Consider the following 26,004-nt stretch of genomic DNA (forward strand, 5'->3'; position numbering starts at 1 on the left):
AATTTGTGGTGTTCAAAGGTCAACTATATATTGCTTATTGCCTCCTACCATACTGTGTATTGGTCGTTACAGAAATATGATTGTAGAATTTGCTGTGCCAATACCCAGTTGTCCATTAAATTGCAAATTTGCTTTTTTGTTTGAATATTGTGTGAGTTAACTATTATCTTCAAAGACCGATAATATCTTGATATGCTTTGAATATTAATATTATACATCATAAAACCTGTTGATTTTTTTTTTTTTTTTAAGATTTTACTTATTTATTCATGAGAGACACCGAGAGAGAGAGGCAGAGACAAAGGCAGAGGGAGAAGCAGGCTCCATGCTGAGAGCTTGATGTGGGACTTGACCCTGGGTCTCCAGGATCACACCCTGAGCTAAAAGTGGTGCTAAACCGCTGAGCCACCCGGGCTGCCCAAACCTGTTGATTTTTAAGAAATTCCTAACATCTAGGGAATTTCTTTCTTTCTTTTTTTTTTTTTTTTAAGATTTTATTGATTCATGAGATACAGAGAGAGAGAGAGAGAGAGGCAGAGACAAAAGCAGGTTCCATGCAGGGAGCCCAACGTGGGACTCGATCCTGGGTCTCCAGGATCATGCGATCATGCTCTGGGCTGAAGGCGGCGCTAAACCGCTCAGCCACCCAGGCTGCCCTAAGGAATTTATTTCAAATTACTATGGCTGCTTATAATGCTTAATCTAAGATGAAAAGGGTAAAATGCTTCATTTTGGTTTTTAATACATCCTTTTTTTTTTCCAGTGTTTATCCAACATATGATTTTGCCTGCCCCATAGTTGACAGTATTGAAGGTGTTACACATGCTCTGAGAACAACAGAATACCATGACAGGGATGAACAGTTTTATTGGATAATTGAAGCCTTAGGCATAAGAAAACCATATATTTGGGAATATAGTCGACTAAATCTCAACAACACAGTGCTCTCCAAAAGAAAACTGACATGGTTTGTCAACGAAGGATTGGTAGACGGATGGTATGTTTACTGTTAACTAGAATTGAGAGGTCGTAACAACATGGTATATCAGTGATTTTAAAACTGTTTTGAGGGATGGGGAGGGTGAATGGGAGGAGGTGGAATGAGTGGGCCTTGAGGGTTTCTGGTCCTTACCTTTTTTGCATCCAGCCCATCAGGTCCCCTGAGTCCCCCTACCTCTCCCCTTTATTTTAATGCTACAAACACGGAGTGCTCATTTGGATCCTGGTGCATGGGAATGAAAAATACACAAGGGCATGTTCTCTGCAGATCTTAGCATTTTGTAAAAAAGTGTTGTGACTTTGGTCTTTTATATATCTGGTTACCATTCTTCATATTATTCTCAGGCTCTGAGGCTTTTCTTTTCATCTGGGTCCCTGGAAGGCCAAAAATCACCTGAGTTGAGGTGAAGACATAGATGGTCTCTGCCTTGGTGGTGAAGACCCACCTTTTGGAACTGTTGGTTGCCCAGAGGACTCACCATCTAGGAAAAAGTTTGCAAATCTTTGTAGCATATTAAAAACCTAAATGAGATTTCTGCAAGAAAGAGGACTATAAAAATTAAAGTCATCTTGTAGCCATGTATCTGCCAGTGTAAATGAAATCTGTTTGGATTAGGTACCATGCTGGATAAGTCTAAGAATATTTTTTATCTGAATTAACAAGAATGTATATATTAGTTTCTATTAGCATCACATAACAGTGATATATTAAGTATTTGTTCAATAATATGTATTTTATACTGGTTTATTGAGGAGCTGAATTTGATAAAGGGCAAATTTATCTTGGGCTCTAGGCAAAGGATTCTATAGCAGACTTGGTAAAGTTTGCAAATTTCTGCAGTTATTAGTGTTAATAACTAATGTATAAATAACTATATATATATCTTTTACAGCCCAAAGGGCTTTGTACAGTTTATTCATACGTGGATACACAATACCATCTCTTATCTGATTCTTGTGGTCGTATGTAGAATATAGAGGGCCTCGAATAGTTGTTAAATAAAAAGCAAATCAGAATGTTTTAATGCATAGCTTTTCCATATTTGAAGATGTTTCCTTTGTATCTTTTTTGAAATGTGCTTTTATTATTTCTAGTAGTGCAGTTATTTTACTGCATCATATTTGACCAGTTTTCCTTTTCCATGAATTGTGGGCTCGCTGATACTATGATCTACCCACTTATTATATAAACAACTCTTATTCAAATATTTCCAAAGCTGACTACAATTTATTCTTTAAGGTATTTTGTTTTTCCTGTGTTTGTACATTTAAAAAGATCTTCTTGGTACTTAAAAATTTCCCTATTTCCCAGGGATGACCCAAGGTTTCCTACGGTTCGTGGTGTGCTCAGAAGAGGAATGACCGTTGAAGGGCTGAAACAGTTTATTGCTGCTCAGGTGACCTACACTTTGCTTTCCAGCTTCTCTGTTTGAGTTTTCAAGTCTCATTAATATCCCTTTAGTCTCTGTTATTTCTGTTCATTCTATTCCTTGTTCTTTATAATGCAAGGGCAGTTTTTTTTTTTTTTAGGAGTATGTTTATAATAGTAGAAGACTGAGAATGTCCTGTGCTGGTAATAAGCGGAAGTGGGACAAAGGCAACAACCTGTAGTATTTTTATCTAGTGAAATATATGGTTCTTGACTCTGGCTCTTCAGGGTAACACAATGAGTTTGTGCATACTAAGCTTTGTATTCCAAAGATAGTAAACTTCGAAGTATTTTTTGGGTTTTTTTCCTAACATACTTAGCCTAAATTGTCTAATGAATACCTTTTGCCTTTTTAAGTCATTTTATCATTGATTTTCTAGGGCTCTTCACGTTCAGTTGTGAACATGGAGTGGGACAAAATTTGGGCGTTTAATAAAAAGGTACATATTTTGACTCTTGGTCCTCCTTTCTCGTGCCTAAGTCTTGAATAATATATGTATATGAATCATTAGTGTGTTCATTGTAGAGAAAACTTTGTGAAGAACGTTACCATTTTGCAGACCATCAGGAAAATGGAATGTTTTCCTTAAAACTATAAAGACCATTAAGCTTGTTAGCTAAATCAAACAAGTCACAGTGATTAAAACAAATAAACTTGGAGTTAATGGGGAAAGGTAACAGTTTTTTCCTTAAATCTTTTATGAACACTGCATTTCATTTTTCTGCTTTCAAGCTGCGAGCTCTCTGTAAGAAGGTATTACTTAATGCTTTTATTTGCCTTAGCACATAGCTTTTAGCATATTACATGTTATAACCTGAGATGTTATACAGCTTTGAAGCACAATCACATTTATATAAAACACTTGCTTATACAAATCCATTGAAAATGCATTATTCCTAGTTTTCAAAAATATGTCCTCTAGTTTTCTTAGTGGCAAAGGGAAGATTTGGCTAACTTCATTCCACTGTTCCCTTGTGTGCTGAGAGGACAGAGTTTTAAAGTTATGTGTTTCACTGAGTTGTATTGAAGTTTCACTAATTATAATTCCTGTGACTTCTTGAATCTAGCTTTTTTTTTTAACTGTTTCTTAAATGAAAGTCAAATAAGGAATACTGCATATTGACATTGTAATTACTAATTGGAAGCAGATGCTTAGACACTATAATAAGGCAAATCATTAAAATGCCGTGTTTTAAACCATAGTTTCTGTGATTGTGTTCTGTAATTCTTTTTTCTTATTGCTGCTTGATTGTGCTGATGCCTTGCCTCAAGAAATACTTGCTTGTCTCGCATGTGTCTTGAATTTGTTTCAGTCTTGTGTGTTTTTTGATACATAAAGAAATTAATTGGTTCTTTCTGTTGCTGCAGTTACTAATAAGTAGAATTTACAAGCAAAATAAATTTGGTGTACATTTCATTAATAACCCAAATTTTAAAGGTTTTAAGTTTTAATAAAGTTACACATATGTACTTAGTTCACTGTATTTCACTGCAGTCAGTTCTGCGGGGTCTGTAAGGTTGAACGACATTTTCCTCTTTTTTTCTTCCATTTTCTTCCCCTAGAGAAATCACTTGCAGCTCTTTTAGATCATTCTTTTGGTATTTTTATTGCCTATATCTCTAAGATGTGTGTGTGTGTTTTTTTTTGTTTTTTTTTTAAGGTTCAGACATCCTCATTTGTCTCCCAGTAGAAAGAGGGGACATAGGTCTCTTTCTCAGTCCTGTTGGTTTTCTTGTAGTTGATTGTTTTGTTTTTCCTCATTTGTTAAGTTTTCTGCTTCTGACTTCAACTCTCCGTGAGTCGTCTAAATTTCCTACCAAGATGTTCTTGTGCCTTCCTACTCTTTCATTTTCATCGTGTAGACAGCTCTGCCGGAGCCTTCTGCACTGCTCTGTGCTGATCTGGATGAGGGCCCGGCCCGTTAGCTTCTGAAGCTCAGCAGTCTTCAGAAGTCAGCCATTATCGTTCTAGGATCCCCTTTGCTCTTGTTCTGTAACGGATTGCCTGGTTCTTAGATCTCCCTCCTCTTAACATTTCTCTTCCGTTGCTATTCTCCATCCTTTGAGCTCCCTGAGAAGGGTTGGGTAAGGATGAAGATTTCTTGTGTATGATGTTTTTTCACTCTGAAATTTCATGCTGATATGTTATGGTGGGGCTCTGTTTTCATCTCTGTCCATCGGAAGAACATGTGGCTTCCAATCTGGAAGCTCCTTCCTTTTGTTCTGGGAACTAGTTCGTTTATGTATCATATTTCCAAATAAGATTTCTCTTGTTCTCTGAATTAAAAAACAAAACAAAACTTCTTGTTCCTGTTCCATGCTTAGAATATTAGCATTGATAGGAATTATTTTCTTATGACATCTCTTCCCCGTGTATTACTTTGGCTTTTGGTTTCATATTAAAGACATCTCAGAGGTCTGGATAGTCTAGGTTATCTGTTCATGTTTAACCTGGAGGACTAAAGGTGCAGTTAGAAGCCCTGAAAGAAAGACTTGGATTTGTCAGCTGAACCTCACAGTAGGGTGACCTGGCTGAGTCAGTTAGTTGGAGAACCTCTATGTCGGTAACTTTATCTCTTGTCTCTTGGATTAGGCAGTTTTTCCAGAGAAATTTTTTTAATTACTTGCTTGAAGTGTGAAGGCTTGGCTGTCAGAGCTTTGGAGCGGAATGGAGGAAGACTGAGGGCCTATCTAGTATCATACATTCACTTAATCCCCTTGTCTCTCTGTGCAGTACCCTCACCTTCAGCTTCTTCTGGTATCTGCAAGGATCTAGACACCCTTCTCCTTACATAGTAAACTTCCTTCTGTAGTTGGAGGGGAGGGGCAATTGCCTCATTGATGGAGCAGACAGGGAATGTTTCCATATAGTTTTCAATGGGGATGTGAGAGGGAGTGAAAGTAGGTAAGTATTTTTCAGGCTGCTTTGTTTATCCATACATCTGAGGGACCTCTAAACATTAAGAACCATGTTTAAAACAGCACAGTTAAAACATTTTGATTGTTAGTAAAAATGGAGTTATTCTGATGATGTATCCTTTCATTTCTTTTGCTGGCCATCCTGACCTCTTCCTACACTTCTTTCGCTTTGCCACTTTCTCTGACCCTTGAGGTACACATCTCTTATTTAGGGTTCATGTCCCATTCAGTCTGATTCCTGCTTTGTTATTTTGTAGCTTGCTTTTTCCAAGCTCTGAATAAAATGTAAGTGAAGCATCAGTGAACTAAATTTAGTGCCCTGGCACTGTGAAGCAGTCATTAAGAACAAGGATAAAATTCTTTGGACACTCTCCCACTCTGAATAACCAAGCATTTTTGTTCGAGCATCTTCTGCTGAAGGACAAGAGGGTGAACTTTGGATTACTTTGGATTAGCTACATCTCTTAAAGTAGATGCTCCTTTGGAGAAAGAGCTTTGTTTACAGAGTATATTATATATGGCAAAGAAAAGGGAAGAAAATGGATGAAGGGGACAGTGAGATGTTGGGTAATAATTCAGTATCCCTCTGAAAACACTATAATCTATGTTTTCTTAGCCTGACATTGCATCTTGGCAGGAAACTAATACATAGTTTTTCTGAATCATAACTAACTAGAATCTATCTAGGTCCACTAAATAATCTACCTTGACACTCATAGGAGACATTTCACTAGCTTACTCTGTATTAATCTCTCTAATTTTCTTCATGGTTTTATGTAAGTGTTAAGATTTGAACTCTTCGGTCAAGGCAGAAAAGTCATTGCTTTAGAATATTCATTTCAGAGTAGTAGTTCCTTCTATCAACCTTCATTTACTGCTTTAATTTAAAAATCTATGTTAGTATTTCAGTGGTATGATAACGTAATAGTTTTTCCCCACAATGTCATCCCAGTCCCTTGCCTCTCTCCCTCCCTAGTAAATTAAAGTATGTAGAAACTTCTCTCTTTGACTTCTCTCTTTTGAAATAAGGAAAGTTTCCTTAAAATGAAAAAATTTCAAGTAAACCTCAGTAAATAAAAGGGTGGCTGTTTAGGGGAAGTGTGTTAAGGGTTCTGGAATCTTTTCCTTTCCCAGGCCTACCCTTACCCCAGTGGGTGGTGTCTGGCCTGAGAATTTGTGCTAGCCAGCCACTGCCCTAAGTGATCGTTGTAATTAGGTGTGAGAAACTGCCTTCTCCTTTTGTCAGTTGAGAAAACGGAGCTGCATTGAATTGTAAGTTTCTCAGGCTGGCTTGTCTAGTTTTAGCTTCTTTAAAGAAATTAGATCTTCCTTGCTTAAATACTGAACTGAGTAATCACAAATTAAATCTTTGATCATTTAAAAAAAATCTTTGATCATTTTAGTTCATTGAAGCTGAAAGAGGAACTTTAACTTACTAGTAAGAATGACCTTTAAGCTAACTCAAGGAAGGAATGGAATAATAGAATCTGGTCCTGATTTACTACTAACATGAAATATAAGTGACCCTCTGAGTCACTCAGAATTTTAGTATCATTCTTTTCAGAGGCTGAAAAATACTCTCAAAGCAAACAAAAAACGAAACAGTGGTAACAAAAAATCATACCAAAAAAACCAAACCCAAACATAGCCAAGTTTAATTAGCCATACCATTTCCTGCATCCTCCTTAGCTGTTTGTATATATGCCTCTATCCACATTTTTCTTCCATATGCTTTATTTAGTGTCTAAACACTTCTGTTTTGTGTGGTCATCATAGATAATTTTAAATTGAACAGTGAAAGGGGGGAAATCATCAGATTTAGAAAGGCATGCTACTACTGTTTTGGAGGTGGAGTTAAGGTTAGAGCATAGCCAGTATGACCATTCATTCAGTTAATCCGCAAATGTTTGTTGATTACCTGTGTGTGCCAGGCCCTTGCTAAGTACTGGGAACACAGTGAGTGATCCGTATATATGTAGCTTGCAGATCAGTAGAAATGTCTTGTTTTTACTACAAATTTATAGAATTGCCTTATTATAGTGGCCTAATACTCTTTTGCTTTTGTGGTGATGTGTTGCCTAACACTGATTAAAAGTGATAATAAAATATATTCTTGGAAAACGGTCTTCTCCAACAATACAAAATGACATCTCACACTTACCCATAGGATTGATATATAACCCTGCAGGATGATTTTTCTTCACCTTCTAATACCAGAGTTAAAAGTTATTTTCAAAAGTAATATTTTGCTTTAACTAATTATAACTAACTAGTTATTTTTGGCAAGGAACTCTAAATTTCATGTAGTTTCGATTATGATTTTCTTTTTTTCTACTGGACAGTTAAATATTAAAGGAAACTTAGCAGGTAAACCAAAATATTAGTAAATGCAGTAACAAAGAAAGCCAGTTAGTATTCCTGTGCTATTATTTATTTTATTTATGAAGTTTTAAAAATAACTAAATGTTTTAACACGAGGACCCATCTATTGCAGGTTATTGACCCAGTGGCTCCACGATATGTTGCATTACTGAAGAAAGAAGTGATTCCAGTGAATATCCCTGAGGCTCAGGAGGAAATGAAAGAAGTAGCCAAACACCCAAAGGTCATCCTACACTTTTACCAATGTATTCCTAGAAGGAGCAGGATAATAAAAGGGAAAATGTGGTTTGGTGGCAATAGCATGGTTTTGGGATCATTTTCTATTCATTATTTGTCAGGACTTGACACTAATTGAAGTAAATGTTTTTGTGGGTTTCTTGCTGAAGAAATTTATTCTAGTAATAATCCACAACACATCTCAGAACTTTTACACTCTGTGCCTATTGTTTTTTATTCTGTAGAGATAGCATATATTATAAAAATTTATTTTTTCCTGGGGTCATTTTGAAAGATATAATTCATGCTCTTATCTTTATAGGGAAGCTGAGGTTCCTTCTGTTAACTAGATTATTCATTGTTACTTTGTCTTGCCAGAACATCAGACCTAGTAATATCAAATCACAATTTTTTTTTTAAAGTAGGCTCTACTCCCTATGTGGGGCTTGAACTCATGACCCTACAATCAAGAGTCACATGCTGTACTGACTGAGTCAGACATGTACCCTTTGAATCACAGTTTTAGTTAGGATTGATCACACTGCCATTTACTTTGTTTTAGGGAATATCAGTGAAGTGAGGATGAAATCTGTCCATCTAAATTCAGAATATAACTCTTAGATACAGATAGTAGGGAATCCTCTTAGTTAAACCATGGTTGTTGTTTTAGATAGTTAGGACTGCTAGGTTGATAGTATTGAAGTAAAAAAGATGCTTTTATTCCAGCTTTGTGGGTTGTCTATAAATACCTTCTTTGTATAGTGGAGATTCATAGACTAACTCACTTATTTGCTAATAGTCTAATATACTCATAACCTTACTTATTTTAAGAGACTTCTAATAAGATTTAGAAAGATTGTATGTCTGTAATTGATTTGGCTTTGCCTTTATTTTATACCTAATTAGTTCAGCCAAGTGAGTGGGGCTATCTGATGTACCATGTCATCTACTACAGTTAACTTCATTGTCAAGCTTACTGAATGCTTTGAAATTTGAATGATGAGGATTAAAACATTCTGAGGTGTTTTTATTTGTTAAGATGATAGTTGTGTTCAGATAGCTTAGTTAATAGTTACACAAGTAATGAAGGATAAGTAGTTAAGAACGAATTGATTTGGAGACACACTTTAAATGACGACTGGATTGCTCAGTGTGATCTGTGGAATCTTTTATCACTTTCCTCACAAAGCGTTACAGATTTAGCCCGTTAGCATTCTTCTCTGAGCCCAGTAGTATGTAAGTCGATACAGCACACTAATTTTTCTCAAATGCATTGGTACATTCATTGAACAATTATTAAACACAAGCTATGTAATATATATTTCACAAGATCTTACACTTTTCTTCTTTTGAAGTCTGTCAAACAAAAACTGAAAGTTAATACTCCGTTCTTTTTATTACCCAGATCTTTTTTTCTTCTTTATATAATACATGCTGAAAAGACAAAATTCATCTGTCTATACAAATACAATCTTTAAAATTTGTCTTCTGAAATATGAAAGGTCCACAATTTCCTGCTGTGGCGACATCTGTTGTCCTATGATGCTCTGCAGCCACTGATCAGGAGTGACTCCATTTTCTCCTTTGCTGCTATAGCTTTAGTGACATTCTGAGGATAGGAAAGCAGATTCTGATTGGAGGGACACCAAGGAATAGTAATACTGTCTTAGCTTTGAGAACAAAGAATTTTAGGCTAGAAGTAATCTTAGGGACAGGTCTTTTCATCTGACTGCCCTTAGCGTTATTGGTCAGGTGGCTGACCAACTCTCTGAGCTGGGGTTCAACATGTTTGGCTAAAGAATAAAATGAAAAAAATATATAAATTTGCATGCTGTGTTCAATAAATTGGTTTTTTCAATCAACATTCTCCTTTTTTTAACCAATCAGAATCCTGATGTTGGCTTGAAGCCAGTATGGTACAGTTCTAAAGTTTTCATCGAAGGTGCTGATGCAGAGACGTTGTCGGAGGGGGAGATGGTTACCTTTATAAATTGGGGCAACATCAACATTGCTAAAATACATAAGTAAGAATTTTTCATCTGGTTTTATATCAAAATGGAAGGGAATTCTTAGGTTTATTCACTTATTAAAATTACCGGATTTAGACCCATTCATTTTCCTGACTGGTAAATCTGCTCAGGCATAGAAACTGCCAGTTCTGGACACAACAAATGTCTTTTCCATATGTGTTCCAGTTTATTAATCAGGTAATTGGGATATGTTTTGCTTGTGATGTTGTAAGTTACTGTGCCTTGTTAAGAAAGTAGTTTTCTGATGTTTACGGGTCCCTTCTTGTCATCTAATTCTCATTGTGCAGATGCCTGCAGGAGGAATACTTTGGACAGAATTTATAACATTCTTTGTCCTAAAATATGGTTTAAAATTGTTTTCAAATGAATATGAACTTTCCATTTATTATAGCATGCTACACTTGTTTGTTCTTAAGATTACATAAATAGAACATATGCTAATAAAATTATATAATAATTCTGAAATCTTAATTGTTCAGTCATTTTACATATGATTTTAAGTAAGTGTCATATGTTTAAAAATACAGTACTTTACATTTTTTAATGCTTAATGCAGATGACTTTAAAATTTGTAAATATGTTCATGTTCTTCATCAGATGTGTGTGCACCTGTTCTCTAGTAGGTTGTATTTAATTTGTCTCTTACCTGGTATATGTCTAGAACATAGTAGAAGTTAAAGTAAATGTTTCTTTTGACATTTTCCAAAGAAAAATTCCTAGCCACTTACTACAGATATAGAACAAAATAATGCATTTATGGAAATTCTGGTTTTCTTTAAACACTTTTCAATCTTATATCTAGAAATGCAGATGGAAAAATTGAATCTCTTGATGCAAAATTGAATTTGGAGAACAAAGACTACAAGAAAACCACGAAGATCACTTGGCTTGCAGAGACTGCACATGCACTTCCAATTCCAGCAATCTGTGTCACTTACGAGCACTTGATCACAAAGCCAGTGCTAGGAAAAGATGAGGACTTTAAGCAGTATGTCAACAAGAACAGTAAGGTAGGCTTCTAAAAGAAACTGTATTTCCTTTTTCCTTATTATATAAACTTCTTAGAATTTTTGTTTTGTTTTGTTTTTAACTTCTTAGAATTTTTAAAATTATTTTTAAGTATTTGTTTTTTTTTTAAGGCTTTTAAAATTTTTTTAGATTATTTATTTATAATAAAATAATTTATTTCTATTATAAATATAAATAATATATATTTATAAAATATTATGTTTATAATATGTATTTATTTATTTATTTATTTATTTATTTATTTATTTATTTATTTATTTATATTCATGAGAGACACAAAGAGAGAGAGAGAGACAGAGACACAGGCAGAGGGAGAAGCAGGCTCCATGCAGGGATCCCGACGTGGGACTCGATCCCGGGTCTCCAGGATCACACACACCCTGGGCTGAAGGCGGCGCTAAACCGCTGAGCCACCCAGGCTGCCCAAGTATTTGGTTTTCAAGTAAAATGGAAAAGATCTATAAAATTTTGTTAAAATGTGAAAAGATGTGATGTTTCCATTTTACAGAAGATAGGAGCTGAAGCACAGTGAAGTGAAAGAACTTATGCTTAAGTGCTATCTTGTTTTGCCTTTCAGTAGGTCTCTAGTGCTTTTTGTACTGCAGCTCATATTTATGAGCTTATTCACATGGGCAGGGATACCGACTGATCAGGTTCGTTGAAAGGTTTCCTGAAGTTCATCAGTTCATTAATTTTAACTTTAAAAATACAGTATATATAATTGTTTAATTCTTAACTGTTTCACTGCATCTGCTTAGGTAGTGAAGTTTTTAACATATTTGTATAAAATATTCCACCTTCTGGAAAAAACAACTTATATTTTAGTTTTCAGTGCTCTGATTTCTAAGGTATATTTTGGTCTTCTGTGATACAGCATGAAGAACTAATGCTGGGGGACCCTTGCCTTAAGGATTTGAAAAAAGGAGACATTATACAACTCCAGAGAAGAGGGTTCTTCATATGTGATCAGCCATATGAACCTGTTAGGTAAGTAAATGTCACTGAGCATTTAAATGAAAATACGTAACATTCTTATAGTAAATAAGACTTTAAAAATTGAATTTCTACTAAAATACTGTGACTGACAGTTTGTCTTCTATATTTAATATCTCAGATTTTATTTTATTTTTTATTTTTTTTTAATTTCTCAAATTTTAATAGTAATAAGTAGTAACTCTGAAATAGCATAATAGTAGCAGGTTATTCATTTCTAAAATTAAACCATCTTATAATTCATTTTCATGCAGTCCAAGTATAAAGAAAAAATCTTAGTCTATCTTATCTTGGGGTTAAAATTATTACTATTAATTTTTTCTTTATAGTGTATTTTCCTTAGGTATATTGTAGGAATACTACAAAATTTGAAGAAATCATTTGCTTGTGAGTAATCTCGGGTGGTAGATTTTGCTAATGACTGTACTCTTCAAAATAGAATTGAGAACTTCTTGTGTTTTATAGAAATTCTTCTCTTTATAAGCAGATTAGGTGTGGTATGTAGATGCATTTAAGTCAGGAATGAGACTATTAGCATCCACTAATACCATTTCTGGTGGCAGGCAGAGTAGCTGTACTTTTGTTCTGGAGTAGCGTGTTTGTATCTACAAAAGTTCTTAAACTAGAAGGTTAAAATTAGTACTGTGAAATTTTACTTATGTATTCATTGTTTTTAAACTACTCTGAAGAGCTTCTGATTTGAATAATAAGAGAATGGACTGTTTATGCTTTGAAGTGAATCTAAGAATGAATGAATCTGTGAATCTGTTTATGCCATTGAGTGAATCTAAGAATTCAGTTGTAATTACTGTTAGATGATGTTGTTCAAGTAAACTTTTTTTGGCCCTCCATTTTCTCTTTAGCCCATATAGCTGCAAAGAAGCCCCTTGTGTTTTGATATACATCCCTGATGGGCATACAAAGGAAATGCCAACATCTGGATCAAAGGAAAAGACCAAGGTAGAAACAACAAAAAATGAGGTAAATGTGACATTTATGGATATGTCTCTCATCAACCATTTTTTTACTCCAGGATTTAGAATCTTTCTTTATAAGTGGTCGTTTCTCTTACTGTTGACATTGAAAAATACAGTGGTTCTTAGTTTTGGGTGGTTTGTTCTTGTCCTGTCAAGTTTTCAGAACATCTTGCAAAACAAGATTTTTAAAATTTAATTATTTTTGATATTGAAAATATGAATGAAAAAGTGAGAAGGAGTAGATTGAAAGAATGTTTTTAGAAAGATTCCCCACCACCACCAATACTGCTGCAGCAGGTCCTTTTTCTTTTTACATTTTTTTTTCCTCCAAGTAATCTCTATACCCAGTGTCAGGCTTGAACTCACAACCCTGAGGTCAGGAGTCACAGACTCCACTGACTGAGCCAGCTAAGTGCCCCAAATTGATTTCTTCTTAAATCCTATTAGGAGCATCCTGTAGAGCTGAGGAGTACACTGAACACCACCTACTTTTAGCTACTTACTTTACACCTGGAAAGAACAGGAAAAATCCCTTGTCCAAGATAACAGAAGTCATTATTGACAGAGTCAGAACAGTGACTGACCTTTCTGGTTCCCTGTCTCTACTTTCCTGTCAAACTCCAGTGCCTCTGAGAGAAGAGCTGACAGACCAAAGTTCATAAAAGAGCATGGATAGGAACTGCTATGATGCAGGTGATAGGAAGCTGTGTTGTTTCCTGCCTTTTTCTATTCCTTCTTTGTCTTGGGAGTAATGCTTAATTTCTTTGCTTAAGAATGAGTTGGGAATCTGCCCGGCAGTCAGGGTTGGGAGGGACATTCCAGATGGAGACACAGCTTCCCCACCAGAAAGGGTGTGAATATGAGAACTGGCAATGTGTTTAGAGAATGAGGGGGTTCACTGTGTAGGCAGATGGAGCTCCTCAAACTTCCTTGATTCACATAGTACCCTTGGTTCTTTGCTAATTTTTTCGGGGCACCCAAGGGTTAAGTGAAATTCCTAACAGTTCTCTTTGTTAAGTAGTTCATTTCAGACTAGTTGTTTGAACTAATTGTTTGATAAACGTTCATATCCCAGTAGTCATTTGAAAAAATTAGATACATAAATTGAAAGAAAAGAAAAATTTTATTCCAACGCTGATGTTTTATGCCGTATTTTCTTACAAATTTTGTTACTTATTTTAATATGAATAAAATTTTATTCATAAAAGATTTTATTCTCCAATTTAAATATTTTAACTTTAATTTTTATTTCATTCTTAAAGTGATAATACTAGTTAAGAGAAAAAATAATACTTTATTTCTTTCTTGAATCTTGGACTCAGGTTGGACACTACCAGACTAATTTTAACACAGCAGCTGTGGAAAAATTAGTTTTGCAAAGATACGACATCGTTGAAAGAAACGTAACATACTCTAATGTTAAAATTGAACCCCTTGAGCTTGTAGTACATGCAGTGTTTTGACAGATGTTGAGTATATTGCTCTGTTTACCTTGGATATTTAAAATATTTTGTGGTACTCCTATGAATTTCCTATAGCGCACTGGGGCACCTTAATGCATAGTTTAGAATCCATAGATGTTGGGTTGGCTTTGATGATTTGGTAGCAGTGTAGAACATGTCTTGGAAGGTGAATTGGGAAGTAGGATTGGAAGATCTTTTAAGTGGTCAGGAAGCCAGAGGATGTGAGCAAGAGGGTTATAAAGTAGGCCATGAATTCAGGAAGTAGAATCAGTAAGACAGTAAGTCCTAATTTTGTTTGGTTGACTAGGCAAATAAATGACAATCTGAGCTAGGGAAGACAGAAGCATGTAAGTTTATCAGGTATGAGTTTGGAATTATTTACAGTGGGAATGTCATGACTTGAGCTTTTAATTTACATAAATTAATACTATGTGATCTCAGTCAAAAGAAAATGAAAAGAAGAAAAAAGGAAAATTCTCAAACTTTTTAGTCTCAAGACCCTATACACGCTTAAAAATGATTGAGGACCCCTTTTGTTTATGTGGGTTCTATTTATCAAGATTTACTATACTAAAAGTTAAAATTGACAGGTTTTTGAAAGGGTTTATTAATTCATATTGATTGATTGAGTGTGTATGTGAGCCAGGGGTAGGATAGGGAGAGTCTTAAGCACTGTTGGGAGCCCATTGCAAGGCTCGATCTCACAACCATGAGATCATGACCTGAGCCAGAATCGAGAGTCAGATGCTTAATCCACTAAGCCACCCAACTGCCCCTATTAATTCATTTTAAAAGGATAATAACCCAACTATATGTTTATATAAGTGACATTTTTTAATGAAAAATGACTATTTTTTAAATTTTGAGTTCAAATGATGGTGTGGTTTTTGCATTTTTAAATATTTGTTTAATGTCTGACTTAGCCTCCCAAAAAACTGCCATGTACACTCAACAGAAGACTGACTCAAAAGGACAGATTACAGCTTAGTGTATTATAAAACCTCACAGACCTCTTTTGGAAAGGGTCTCAGAAATCTTCTGGGTTCCATATGCCAGCTTTGAGAACTGCTAGTGTATGTGATGAAATAAGCATGCCATGGGAATTGTAGCTACCCAGTCCCTCATTGATGCTAGTTTCTACCTGTACTTCATACTTTTTACATATCCTGTAAAGATGCTAATGTAATGCTGTAAGTTTCTGTATTCTTTTTTTTTTCCAAATTTTTATTTAAATTCTAGTTAACATATATAGTGTGATACTGGTTTCAGAAGTTTATGTATTCTTGAAAATCTTTATGTTCTACAAAGTGGCATACTAAAACCAGGGCTGGTTTATTAGAAAAAAGAGAGTTGAGGCAAAATAATAACCCATACGTCTCCTATAGTTTTAGTCAAGTGATGACTGGTCAGCAGTCCTCGGAGGCTCAACTAGCCTGGACATGCACAGCGGCTCACTCCCATGGGTGGCAGTTGATGCTGACTATTGGCTAGGAAAGTGGAAGTGTTGAACAAAGCAGCTGCAAGTGACCTCTTTAGCGTGATAGTGTCAGAGTAGTGAGACTTTGTATATGACAACTCAGAACTCCGGAAGTGAGTGTCCAGTAGACATGGTGGAAGCAGCATTGCCTTTTATGTTTTAACCTTAAAAATCTCATATAGTGTCATTTCTGCTATGCTCTTGGGTCAAGCACTCATAACCTTGTCTAGATGCAAGAGGAGGGGAGGGGATAGACTCCACCTCTTGATGGAGGGCGTGTCATAATGTTTATGGATATGCTTTGGAACCTGCACACATCCTAATAGAAATTCAAGTACAGTTGACTAGGATTGGGATTCAACACTGCAGGCAGCCTTAAGGCTAATGTTCTCTCCTTTGAAATGTACGTCTTTGGGGCTGTTTGCCTCTAATAGAAACCGATATCATCATCATAATTAAAGTCTGTCTCAGCGTGGATCCTGCCTGAGACTTTTTTTTTTAAGCTCAGGAGGATAGCTGTTTGAAATCTCTTCCTCTGCATTTACACCTTCATTATAGATGGCTTAATGTTATGGTAAACAGTATTTTTAAAGTACTACCTGCATTCAAAGGCCGCTCCTTTTTTTTTTTTTAAGAATTTTATTTATTTATTTGAGAAAGAGGGCGCACACGTGGGGAGCGGAGAGGCTGACATGGGGCCTGGGATTATGACCTGAGCTGAAGGCAGACATACACTTAACCAACTGAGCCACACAGGGGCCCCAAGGAAGGCACTTCTAAGACTTTCTTTTTTAATTGCAAGAAGGCTTTTTCCTGTGTATTCTTTGATGTAAAACATTAACGTACTGGGAGAAATCACCACAAGGTGCTAAGATTTTTCAGTTATCCTGATACCTCTTATACTGTTTGCGAGGCATGAATGAGTCAGTTCAGGTTCTCAAAAATAAATAGAACAGAATGTATATATTTTTGATACAGAATGGCTCCTTTTACTGTATTCTTGCTTTATAATATTGTGCAATTACAGATGCATATTAATATTTATGGTTATATATTTTAAGGAAGTAATTTTGGGTATATGTGGGATTTTTAAAAATAATTTATTATTTTTTAATAATCTACATTCAGTATTGGGCTTGAACTCACAACCCCAAGATTAAATCACATGGTTAACCAACTGAGCCAACCAGGCACCCCAAATGCATTTAGTTTTTGACTTACATGTTGACTTCAGAACCTAACCCCCAGGTAAAATGCAACTCTGATATAGCTTGAAGTGCTCTTTAGTTATTCAGGTAAAGATGTCTTAGAGACCATTCAGAATGCTTGGTCTGGGATCAGGACAGAGTTCTGAAGTAGAGATGAAAATTTTGGAGTTAATACACATGACTCATAAATATGGATGAGATTCTGAAAAATTAAGTGGAAGATCATTAAAGAAAAAAGTCATGGGGAAGGTATGGAAGCTAGGTTTTAAATCTGGAAGAGTTTCAGTAGGGGGGAAAGCTTTCTAGGCAGAAGGAAAGCATAACATTGAAAATAAAAGCACAGTTATTCACTACCCAGTGATCATTTTAGTGAACATACCTTTAAGTTTATTGTATATACTTATATATATATAATCATATGCCTGGAAATATATAATTTTACACAAAAATGGAATTGTTCCATAATAATGAGTTAAAATCATATCACAGTATTTCATAGAAGTCTTGCTTGTCATCAATTTAGATATTATCTTTCTTAAAAAGTTAATACCCGAAATTTACTGATACTCAGTTTTTTCCAGCCTTTGTAATTAAAAGCTTTAAGCAGATTTATTACCTTATATTTTCCCATCACACTGATGGGTTCAGTACAGTTACCTCTCTTTTATAGTTGAAACCAGAAACAGCTTATGTAACTAATTCAAGGTCGCACAGCTGGTATGTGGTGGAACAATGATTTATTCTTAGATCTGTTGGATGTGTCATAATTTATTTAATCCCCTAATGGCAAGAATTTAGGTTATTTTTAGGTTTTTACAATGATAAAAATGTTCCAGTGCATATCATAGCCGTGTATCTCTACTTTCGTTTACTTCTGTCATTTTTCATTATAAATTTTTAGGAATGAGATTATTTACTTAAACGTTTTAAGGGATTAAAACATTTTTTTAGTGTAAAATGTCATATGACAACCAGTTTGGTACAATTTTATGAGGGGACATTTAACATGAATTAATTATTTCACCTTTGGTTTTCTGCCTCTGTAGCCAACGACTCCTTTTAAGGAAAAAGCAGGTCCTTCTTTGCTTAATACTTGTGCTACATTTGAGGACTCCTTGGTCCTTTACAACAGAGTGGCTGCTCAAGGGGATGTGGTTCGTGAACTAAAAGCCAAGAAAGCAGCAAAGGAAGATATAGATGCAGCTGTAAAACAGCTTTTGGCTTTGAAAGCTGAATATAAGGAGAAAACTGGCCAGGAATATAAACCTGGAAATCCTCCTGCGGTGGTACCGAATGTTTCTTCTACATCATCAGCAAGTATTGTGGAAAGTAAATCTCTTTATGATGAAGTTGCTGCCCAAGGGGAGGTGGTTCGTAAACTGAAGGCGGAGAAAGCCCCGAAGGTCAGTGTGCTGGAATATGTAGAGACAGTATTGTTTATAAACAGCTTGAATATTTTGGCAGAACAATCAACACTTACTGATACCTGCTATGTGCCAAGCTCTGGAAATATTAACAAGAAGCAGCTCATCATCTAGTGTGGGGGAGGGTGTCGGGGAGGAAATACACTATAATCCATGTGATGTGACTGTAATCCTGTGTGATGGTGTGAATTGTTCTCAGAAGCCTTTATCGTTGTAAGTAGCAGGGAAGGAGGTTAAAATTCGTAAAGGATATTTAAAATAGTCCTGATGTAAAGGAAGCTACTTTTGGGTGAGCAAAGTTCAGAGAAGGTACTCTTGAAGTGTAGATACATGGTTCTCAAGCTTTATGTACGTCAGAATTACCAGAGAGCTTGTTATAACACAGATTGTAGGGTCTGGACCTTTTGAACTTCTGCTTCAGTAAATCCAGAGTATGCAGAGAATGTGCATTTGTAAGAAGCTGTCCTTCTGGCCGAGTATGGAAGACAGCAGAGGTGGAGGTATATATTCAGGAAATAATGGGTTGTCATGACGATTTTGACCAGTGACCATTTCTGATTCTTCATAGGGGAACCCTCAAGTTATAATAACTCTTAAGTATACATTTTATTCTTGTTTTAATGATCTCTTTAAGCAGAACATTTAGCCAAGTGGGTGGTAGCACAGTGCGGGAAAACAGGATTGTTTGTTGTAAGAGACAAAAGGAATGGCATCTGTGATAGAGAACAGACATATTTATTTTTAATTTTTAAGAGATTTTAGTATATATGTATGTACTTATTTATTTTAGAAAGAGTGTGCGTGAGCATGGTGGGGCAGAAGCAGAGGGGGAGAGGGACAAGCAGATTCCCACTGAGCTCAGAGCCTGAAGCAGTGGCCAGTCTCACAACCCTGGGATCATGACCTTAGCCGGAACCAAGAGTTGGACCGTTTACCAACTGAGTCACCCCAGGTACCCTGACAAAGGTTGTATTTAATAATCAAGATAGCCAGTTCTATTCAAACAGAACTATAGTTCTATAACTGGATATAATCCAATCCCTCATAAGCTTCCAAAAATTAAAGACTGTGCTGCGACACAAACACAGAGAGGTATGGTGAACCCTGGGACTTGACTTCTGTGACTGGAGGAGATTTGTTCTTGTCAAGGGATCTGTTGTCCCATCAGCATCCTGGACTTTGGTCAGAGAATGGACTAAGAGGTTTCAAGTTCCCTATCTCATTAAGAAGTTGCTGGGCATCTAACTGGGAACTGAGCCCTTAAGATTCTTTCATGGACATTAGACATCTGTGGAAGAAAGAAAATGCTTTGGGGAGATCTTGGAGTTTTGTTCCAGAAGTTAATATTTTTCTCTCCTTTGTGAAGTGTGAGAAATCTTCTCTTTTTTCCTTAGTGAGCCTGTTGGAAGTCCTGCAGAGCTATGATGATCTTCAGATAGTTTTGCTTCTAGGAATAAAGCCTGCAGCTTATAATGTAAATCCTTGGTATTTCCTGCCCTTTGGCAAGGTTAGGAGTGATTTCTACTCTGTAGATCAGACACAAGCTATGGACCGCTTTCTAGATGTAATTTGAGAGGAAGGGCTTTGGTCTTTAAATTCCTTCATTCTGAGTAGAGTACATTGAGATTCTGTGCTGATTCTTAGGCAGGAAGTTCTGTGTGGGGTAGTGACAGCAACCATATACTTAAAGCAGCAGCCACCTGTACCTCCTGTCTCATTGGGTTAATGGATTATATCATACTGCCTGAAATAGCATGGTCAAGCTTATGAAAAGTCAGCCTATGGGTAAAAACATCTGAATTTCTTTGGTAATTAGGCAGCTACTTTTATTAGGTGCTTTTTGATAATGATAAATATAATACTGAAATGAGTCTGGCTTTAGTTTAACCTGTATTTACCAAATACTTACAATGCACCATATCTGTGTTTCAAAATACTGCTTATATTTTTTTCTTCTTTAAATGCTAAGAGGAGTAAATAGTGCTCTGTCTTGTTCTAGAGAGTCAACCCAGTTATTAGGACTGGAGGTGTTCTTTAGGTAATACCTGGCACTGTGTTAGTATTTTGTGTTTAATCCTCACAACAGCCATGTTCAATGATTGATGTTCAAATAATAAAATAATACTTCTTTTTTTATTTGTTGGTTTTATAACTAGTGAGAAACTGAATATGAAAGTAATTTCCTGAAGTGTACAAAGCCTAGATTCCAATTTTGCAGTCACATTCCTAAGTGATTTCTCATTAGAGGTGGTGGTAGTCAAGCATTGCATTATGAGCACCAGAGAGTTACGGTTTACTAGTTTATTAATTTATTAAGCAGCTCTGTACTTACTTTTCATTAGTAATTTGTCTAAGCCTCTTAACCTTTCCATTTCTTACAAAAATAGTTCTATTAATAAGTTCTATTAAGTCATGTTCGGTGGTAAAGAAGGTGATCAGCTGAGGATTTAGAGTTACAGGCTTCGATGAGAACTTTTCCTTCTCTATTTGTCCATTCTTCTATCTGCCTCACCTCCTCCCTGCTTCAGGGTCAGATGGATAATTCTGTTTAAGAACTTCTAAGCATAAAGGCAGAGTATAAGCAAAAGGTGAGCAAGGAGTGAAAACTTGGAAGAGTCTACCTCCAGTTTCTCCTTCAAGTCCACCTTCTGCTCCTCTTCCTTTCTCTTGCTCAGTGGAATTGTTGCTGAACAGTGACTCAGGCAAATACAGTGTGAGTTACATATCTGAGAACACACCAAAGATAAAATAATTCTGAATGCTGAGTAACTTTAAAACTTGAAGTCAGTTCCAGATTTGAAATATTCTCTTTTAAAGTTCTAAAGTTACAGTTTCAAAAAATAAAACTTTGATTTTGGACTGGTCTGTGCATAGATGGTCCTACTGTTTAGGTAACGTGTCCAGCTTGGGTCTTTTGCCTGTGCCTGTTGTCCTCTGCTAGAATCATAAGCATCTCAGTTGGGCTGAGTGTTTCATTTTTTTCATAATGATTACTTTGAAGTATCAGAGGATGATGTATATAGGTTAATGTCTGATTAAAACCTCAACATACCAGGGTGCCTGGGTGACTCAGTTGATTAAGTGTCCAACTCTTGGATTTGGCTCAGGTCAGATCTCAGGACCCTGAGATACTGCACCTTTCATGGGTTCAGCGCTCATTGGGGAGTCTAGTTCTTATCCTCTCTGTCTCCCTCTGCCCTTCCCCTGCTTGTACTCTTTCTCTCTAAAATTTATTAATAAATCTTAAAAAAAAAAAACGAACCTCAACATACCTACTTATTTTATTGTAAATTTTTAAAAGAATAATGTAGTTTTTAGTAGGGCCCAAGCTGTAGTTTGTTTTGTGCTGTTTTTGTTTAGTAGGCTAATGAAAATAAGGTTTGTACAGCAAAGCTATTGAGCTGATCTTTATTCTGATTTTGTAATTTCTGGTTCCACTATTTATAGACCTAGGGCTTAGACACTGCCAGTTTGCTTGGGTATTCTATTATTTATTTGTTTACATATGTAAAATGGGAAGTTACAGTACTATATGTGTATGTGTATTTGTTTTTATGATTTGTTTATAGGATTATAATGATTTTAAATAATCAGTGAAACTTTCTGAAATTTCTGAATTGTTTTTTGTCTTTTATTTCAGGCTAAAGTAAACGAAGCTGTAGAATGCTTACTCTCCCTGAAAGCTCAGTATAAAGAAAAAACTGGAAAGGAGTACATTCCTGGTCAGCCCCCATTATCTCAAAGTTCACACTCAACTGCTGGCTCTGAGTCTAGTGGTCCAGAAGCACCAGAAGCCAAAGTACTTTTTGACAAAGTAGCTTCTCAAGGAGAAGTAGTTCGAAAACTTAAGGCTGAAAAAGCCTCTAAGGTTTGTGTGATATTTTGTTTGTATTTTTGTTTCTTACATTAGAAGTAATTTTTTTTTTTTTTGCCCATAACACTTCCTGGCTTATCAAATCAAAGTTCTCATATTTCATTTATCAGCTTTTGTGTATTAGAAAAGCTCTTGAAAAAAAAAAAAAGAAAAGCTCTTGTTGATCGTTTCTCTGCCATTCTAGATTTGACTAGACATTCTCTTAAGATTCTGCCTTTCTCTGACATTGTACTTAAACACACTATTTTAGCTGTGGATTAAATTGTCTGCTTCTCTCTAGTCTTTGAGATCCTGGAGAATAGGGACCTAGGCCCTAGCAGTAGTACCTGGCTCCTTGTGGGCCCGTGATGCAGGATTTTTGTTTTACTCATTCTCCTAAAGCTGAGTCAGTCTCAAATGGCAAGTGTTATTTTGAGCTCTGGTGTAGTTTGTGCTAATTATAATTCTCTTCATAGGAGTAGGATTTTTTTGGCACAGATTTGTGAATGGAAAACAGTACATCATTACAGATTTTGAAGTTTAACCAGTAACACTGGAACTTGATTGCTGTCATCTTTATGATTGTAAAATGTTGAACGTAATGTAGTTTAATGGCTCCTAACTAAAATTGCAGTGGTATACGTGTTATATGTTAGTGCTTTCTAACAGAACTTCCCATGTTGGTGGATGTGTTCGGTAGCACTCCAGTAACAGTAGTCACTAGCCATGTCACCACTGAAGACGTGAAATGTGGCTGTTGTGACTGAGCAACTGAGTGTTTAGTTTTATTTACTTTAGTTTAAATAGCTACAGATGGCTAACAACTGCTGTTCAGGCGAGGTGGTTATAGTACTGTTTTTCAGTCCCTCTTTTGTACACTTCTGTCCCTGTTGTATTTTTTTATTTTCAGTAGTTAGTACATCTAATGTTCTCCACCCCTACCCCATTCCCCTCTGTCTTCACTTGTGTTTTCAAATCTGTTTATGAAGCTTTGGACATTGGTGCTGAGACAGTGATTTGAATTAAGTATTATCTTCTCTTTTCCTCTTTTGTTAAACTAAAGGATCAAGTAGATGTGGCTGTACAAGAACTCCTTCAGCTGAAAGCACAGTACAAATCTCTGACAGGAGTAGAGTATAAGCCTGTCTCTGCCACTGGAGCTGAAGACAAAGATAAGAAAAAGAAAGAAAAAGAAAATAAATCTGAAAAACAGAATAAGCCTCTGAAACAAAGTGATGGTCAAAAGAAAGATTCCTATAAAAACCAAGGAAGTGGGCTGTCATCAAGTGGAGCAGGAGAAGGGCAGGGGCCTAAGAAACAGACCAGGTAATAAAACATGGAAGCTTCATTAGAAGTGAAGTATTTTTATTTTTTTAAGATTTTATTTATTCATGAGAGATAGAGAGAGAGAGGCAGAGACACAGGCAGAGGGACAAGCAGGCTCCATGCAGGGACTTGATCCCAGGACTCCAGGATCACGCCGTGGGCCGAAGGCAGGCACTAAACCGCTGAGCCACCCAGGGATCCCCAGAAGTGAAGCATTTTTTAATGAATTCAGCTCTTAAATTATTCTTTTAAAGAACAAATTTTGGTTAGTTTGGTTATCGTGAGAAGTTGGAGAATGCTAGAGGTTTAGTGCCAGCAGGTAGCTTTTGTTAATTTTCTATTTATTTAAATAGGTAACAATTTTTTTGCTTGGTTCAGAACTCTCAGAATATAAAAAGTTCAGTGAAGTCTCATGCCCATGCTTGTATCCCATCTTCCCAGTTTCTCCTACCACCATAATGAACTGGTAACCACAGCTAGTTTCTTATGGAACCACTGATCGATTGATCTTCATTTGGCTAAATAAATAAAAACAAATATATATCAACATTCCCCTTTCCTCCCTTTTAATACAGTTGGTAGCCTGACAGTACTCACTGTCTTACACCTTAAGCAAATTTTTCAGATGAAAATCTTTTATGGTGACTAAACGATGACTTTATTCTCAATAGGATTTCACATTTGGTAGGTTAAATATAAAACAAAGTTGTTTAAAAGACAAAACAGAGGAATAGATGTTTCAGTATGTTCCAGTTTGTATGAATAATGTGATGCCCCTGTCGATAATCCCCATGGTAAAACTAGAGTGAACTTTTTGCTAGCTTCTTCAATGGCTTAATAAAAAGAAAAAGCGGTCATTCACAACTGCTATTGTGAGATCTTTTGTTTTTAGATTTAACTGATAAATTCTGCCTCTTTTATATCATACATGCAACATTTCCTTAAAAGGCTGTAACAGTTGTTTATCTTGTGTATTCACTAGGTGATCAGATTTATAGATTATAGAATAATAGAAGAGAGAATAGAATGTCTCACCTTTTACCTCTTTTTGTGAAAGGGCCAGGTTTCACTAGGCATCTTGTTGAGCCATGTCAAAGTGAAGCAGTGGAGAAGTCAGCTATAAATACATTAAGATTTTTAGCCAATAAAGACTTGTTTGTAACTCTACATGACTAAGGGGTGATTTTTTTCTGTGTAGATCATAAAACCACAGTTCTTGAAAAATTATGGGCTTCAAGAAATGGATCATCACCTGGAATAGTTTTTTATTGCAGATCTAACTTACTTTGCACTTGTCTCTGCAGCTTTTATTTACTGCAGTTAAAAGGAAAATTGTAGACTATGTAAGGATTATAAATATATATGCACATGCACACACAGCCATTGTTTTCATTACTTTTTACGTGTTACTCTCAGTGGAACGGTAACTTTGCTAATTATGTTTTCTAGATTGAGTTTGGCAAAAGATTCTTCTTTTTTAGTAAGAGAATTCTATGTGAATAAATTCTGCCTTTATTATAAATACATGACTGTATAAAGAACTTTGTAAAAGATGTCTGCATTAAAATCATAGCATTTGTTGTGCTTAACTTTCCTAGTTCTTTTTTTTTTTTTAATTTTGTATTTAAATTCAGTTTGCCAACATATAGTATAATACCCAGTGCTTATCCCATCCCACTTTCCTACTTCTTTGTAGGCAGTATCTTAACCACCTCTGAAGAGATGGTGGCACTGTTTTCTAGGTTAAAAACATTATCTTGGGAATGATGAATATACAAGAGAGAAATACGGAAATAACTCATACTGAAGAAAAACTATTCTGTTTTGAACTTGAGGTTTACTTCCATTCAGCCTAAAAGCAGTTGATGAATGAAGGCTTTATTTTATTTTTCATATCTGCAGGTTGGGTCTTGAGGCAAAAAAAGAAGAAAATCTTGCAGATTGGTATTCTCAGGTGAGTATACATTCAGTTTGTTTTTATGTTTTAAGTTTCTCAAAAAAACTACTTTTTATTTAGATTCTAAAGTAAAGACACACAGTAATGTGTAGTGTCATTAATACATAGTACGTATAGTCATTAAACATGTCACAGATTTCAAAGCATGTTCACATTAAGCAGTGAATTGAGAAGTGAGATAGTCATCATTCAGTTTTGTTTTGTTTTTTAAATGGTGAGGTAAAAGGATTAATCCAAAGTCACAAAGATAGTAAACAAGAGAAGCAAGATTTGAATTCAAGTCTTAAGAGTTTAGGGCTTGGTGTTTCTCAGTATAGAAAA

The 26,004-nt window shown here is 35.7% G+C and overlaps 1 protein-coding gene across 2 annotated transcripts in view; it reads left to right on the forward strand.

The window, feature by feature from the left end:
- Positions 1-26,004, forward strand: part of EPRS1 (glutamyl-prolyl-tRNA synthetase 1) — a 69,102-nt gene that overhangs the window by 20,333 nt on the left and 22,765 nt on the right. Inside the window, exons 10-22 of one of the 2 annotated variants that reach the window (XM_077886893.1) lie at positions 764-997; positions 2,312-2,396; positions 2,809-2,868; positions 3,162-3,182; positions 7,843-7,953; positions 9,834-9,970; positions 10,779-10,986; positions 11,880-11,992; positions 12,862-12,979; positions 18,170-18,526; positions 22,188-22,415; positions 23,464-23,726; positions 25,629-25,680. In XM_077886893.1, the coding sequence (XP_077743019.1) occupies positions 764-997; positions 2,312-2,396; positions 2,809-2,868; positions 3,162-3,182; positions 7,843-7,953; positions 9,834-9,970; positions 10,779-10,986; positions 11,880-11,992; positions 12,862-12,979; positions 18,170-18,526; positions 22,188-22,415; positions 23,464-23,726; positions 25,629-25,680 (1,987 nt within the window). The remainder of the gene's footprint in view (positions 1-763; positions 998-2,311; positions 2,397-2,808; positions 2,869-3,161; positions 3,183-7,842; positions 7,954-9,833; positions 9,971-10,778; positions 10,987-11,879; positions 11,993-12,861; positions 12,980-18,169; positions 18,527-22,187; positions 22,416-23,463; positions 23,727-25,628; positions 25,681-26,004) is intronic. The other variant, XM_077886894.1, reaches the window with a different exon arrangement.

The sequence above is a fragment of the Canis aureus genome, chromosome 38 (assembly GCF_053574225.1).
Source record: "Canis aureus isolate CA01 chromosome 38, VMU_Caureus_v.1.0, whole genome shotgun sequence".
Lineage (NCBI taxonomy): Eukaryota > Metazoa > Chordata > Mammalia > Carnivora > Canidae > Canis > Canis aureus.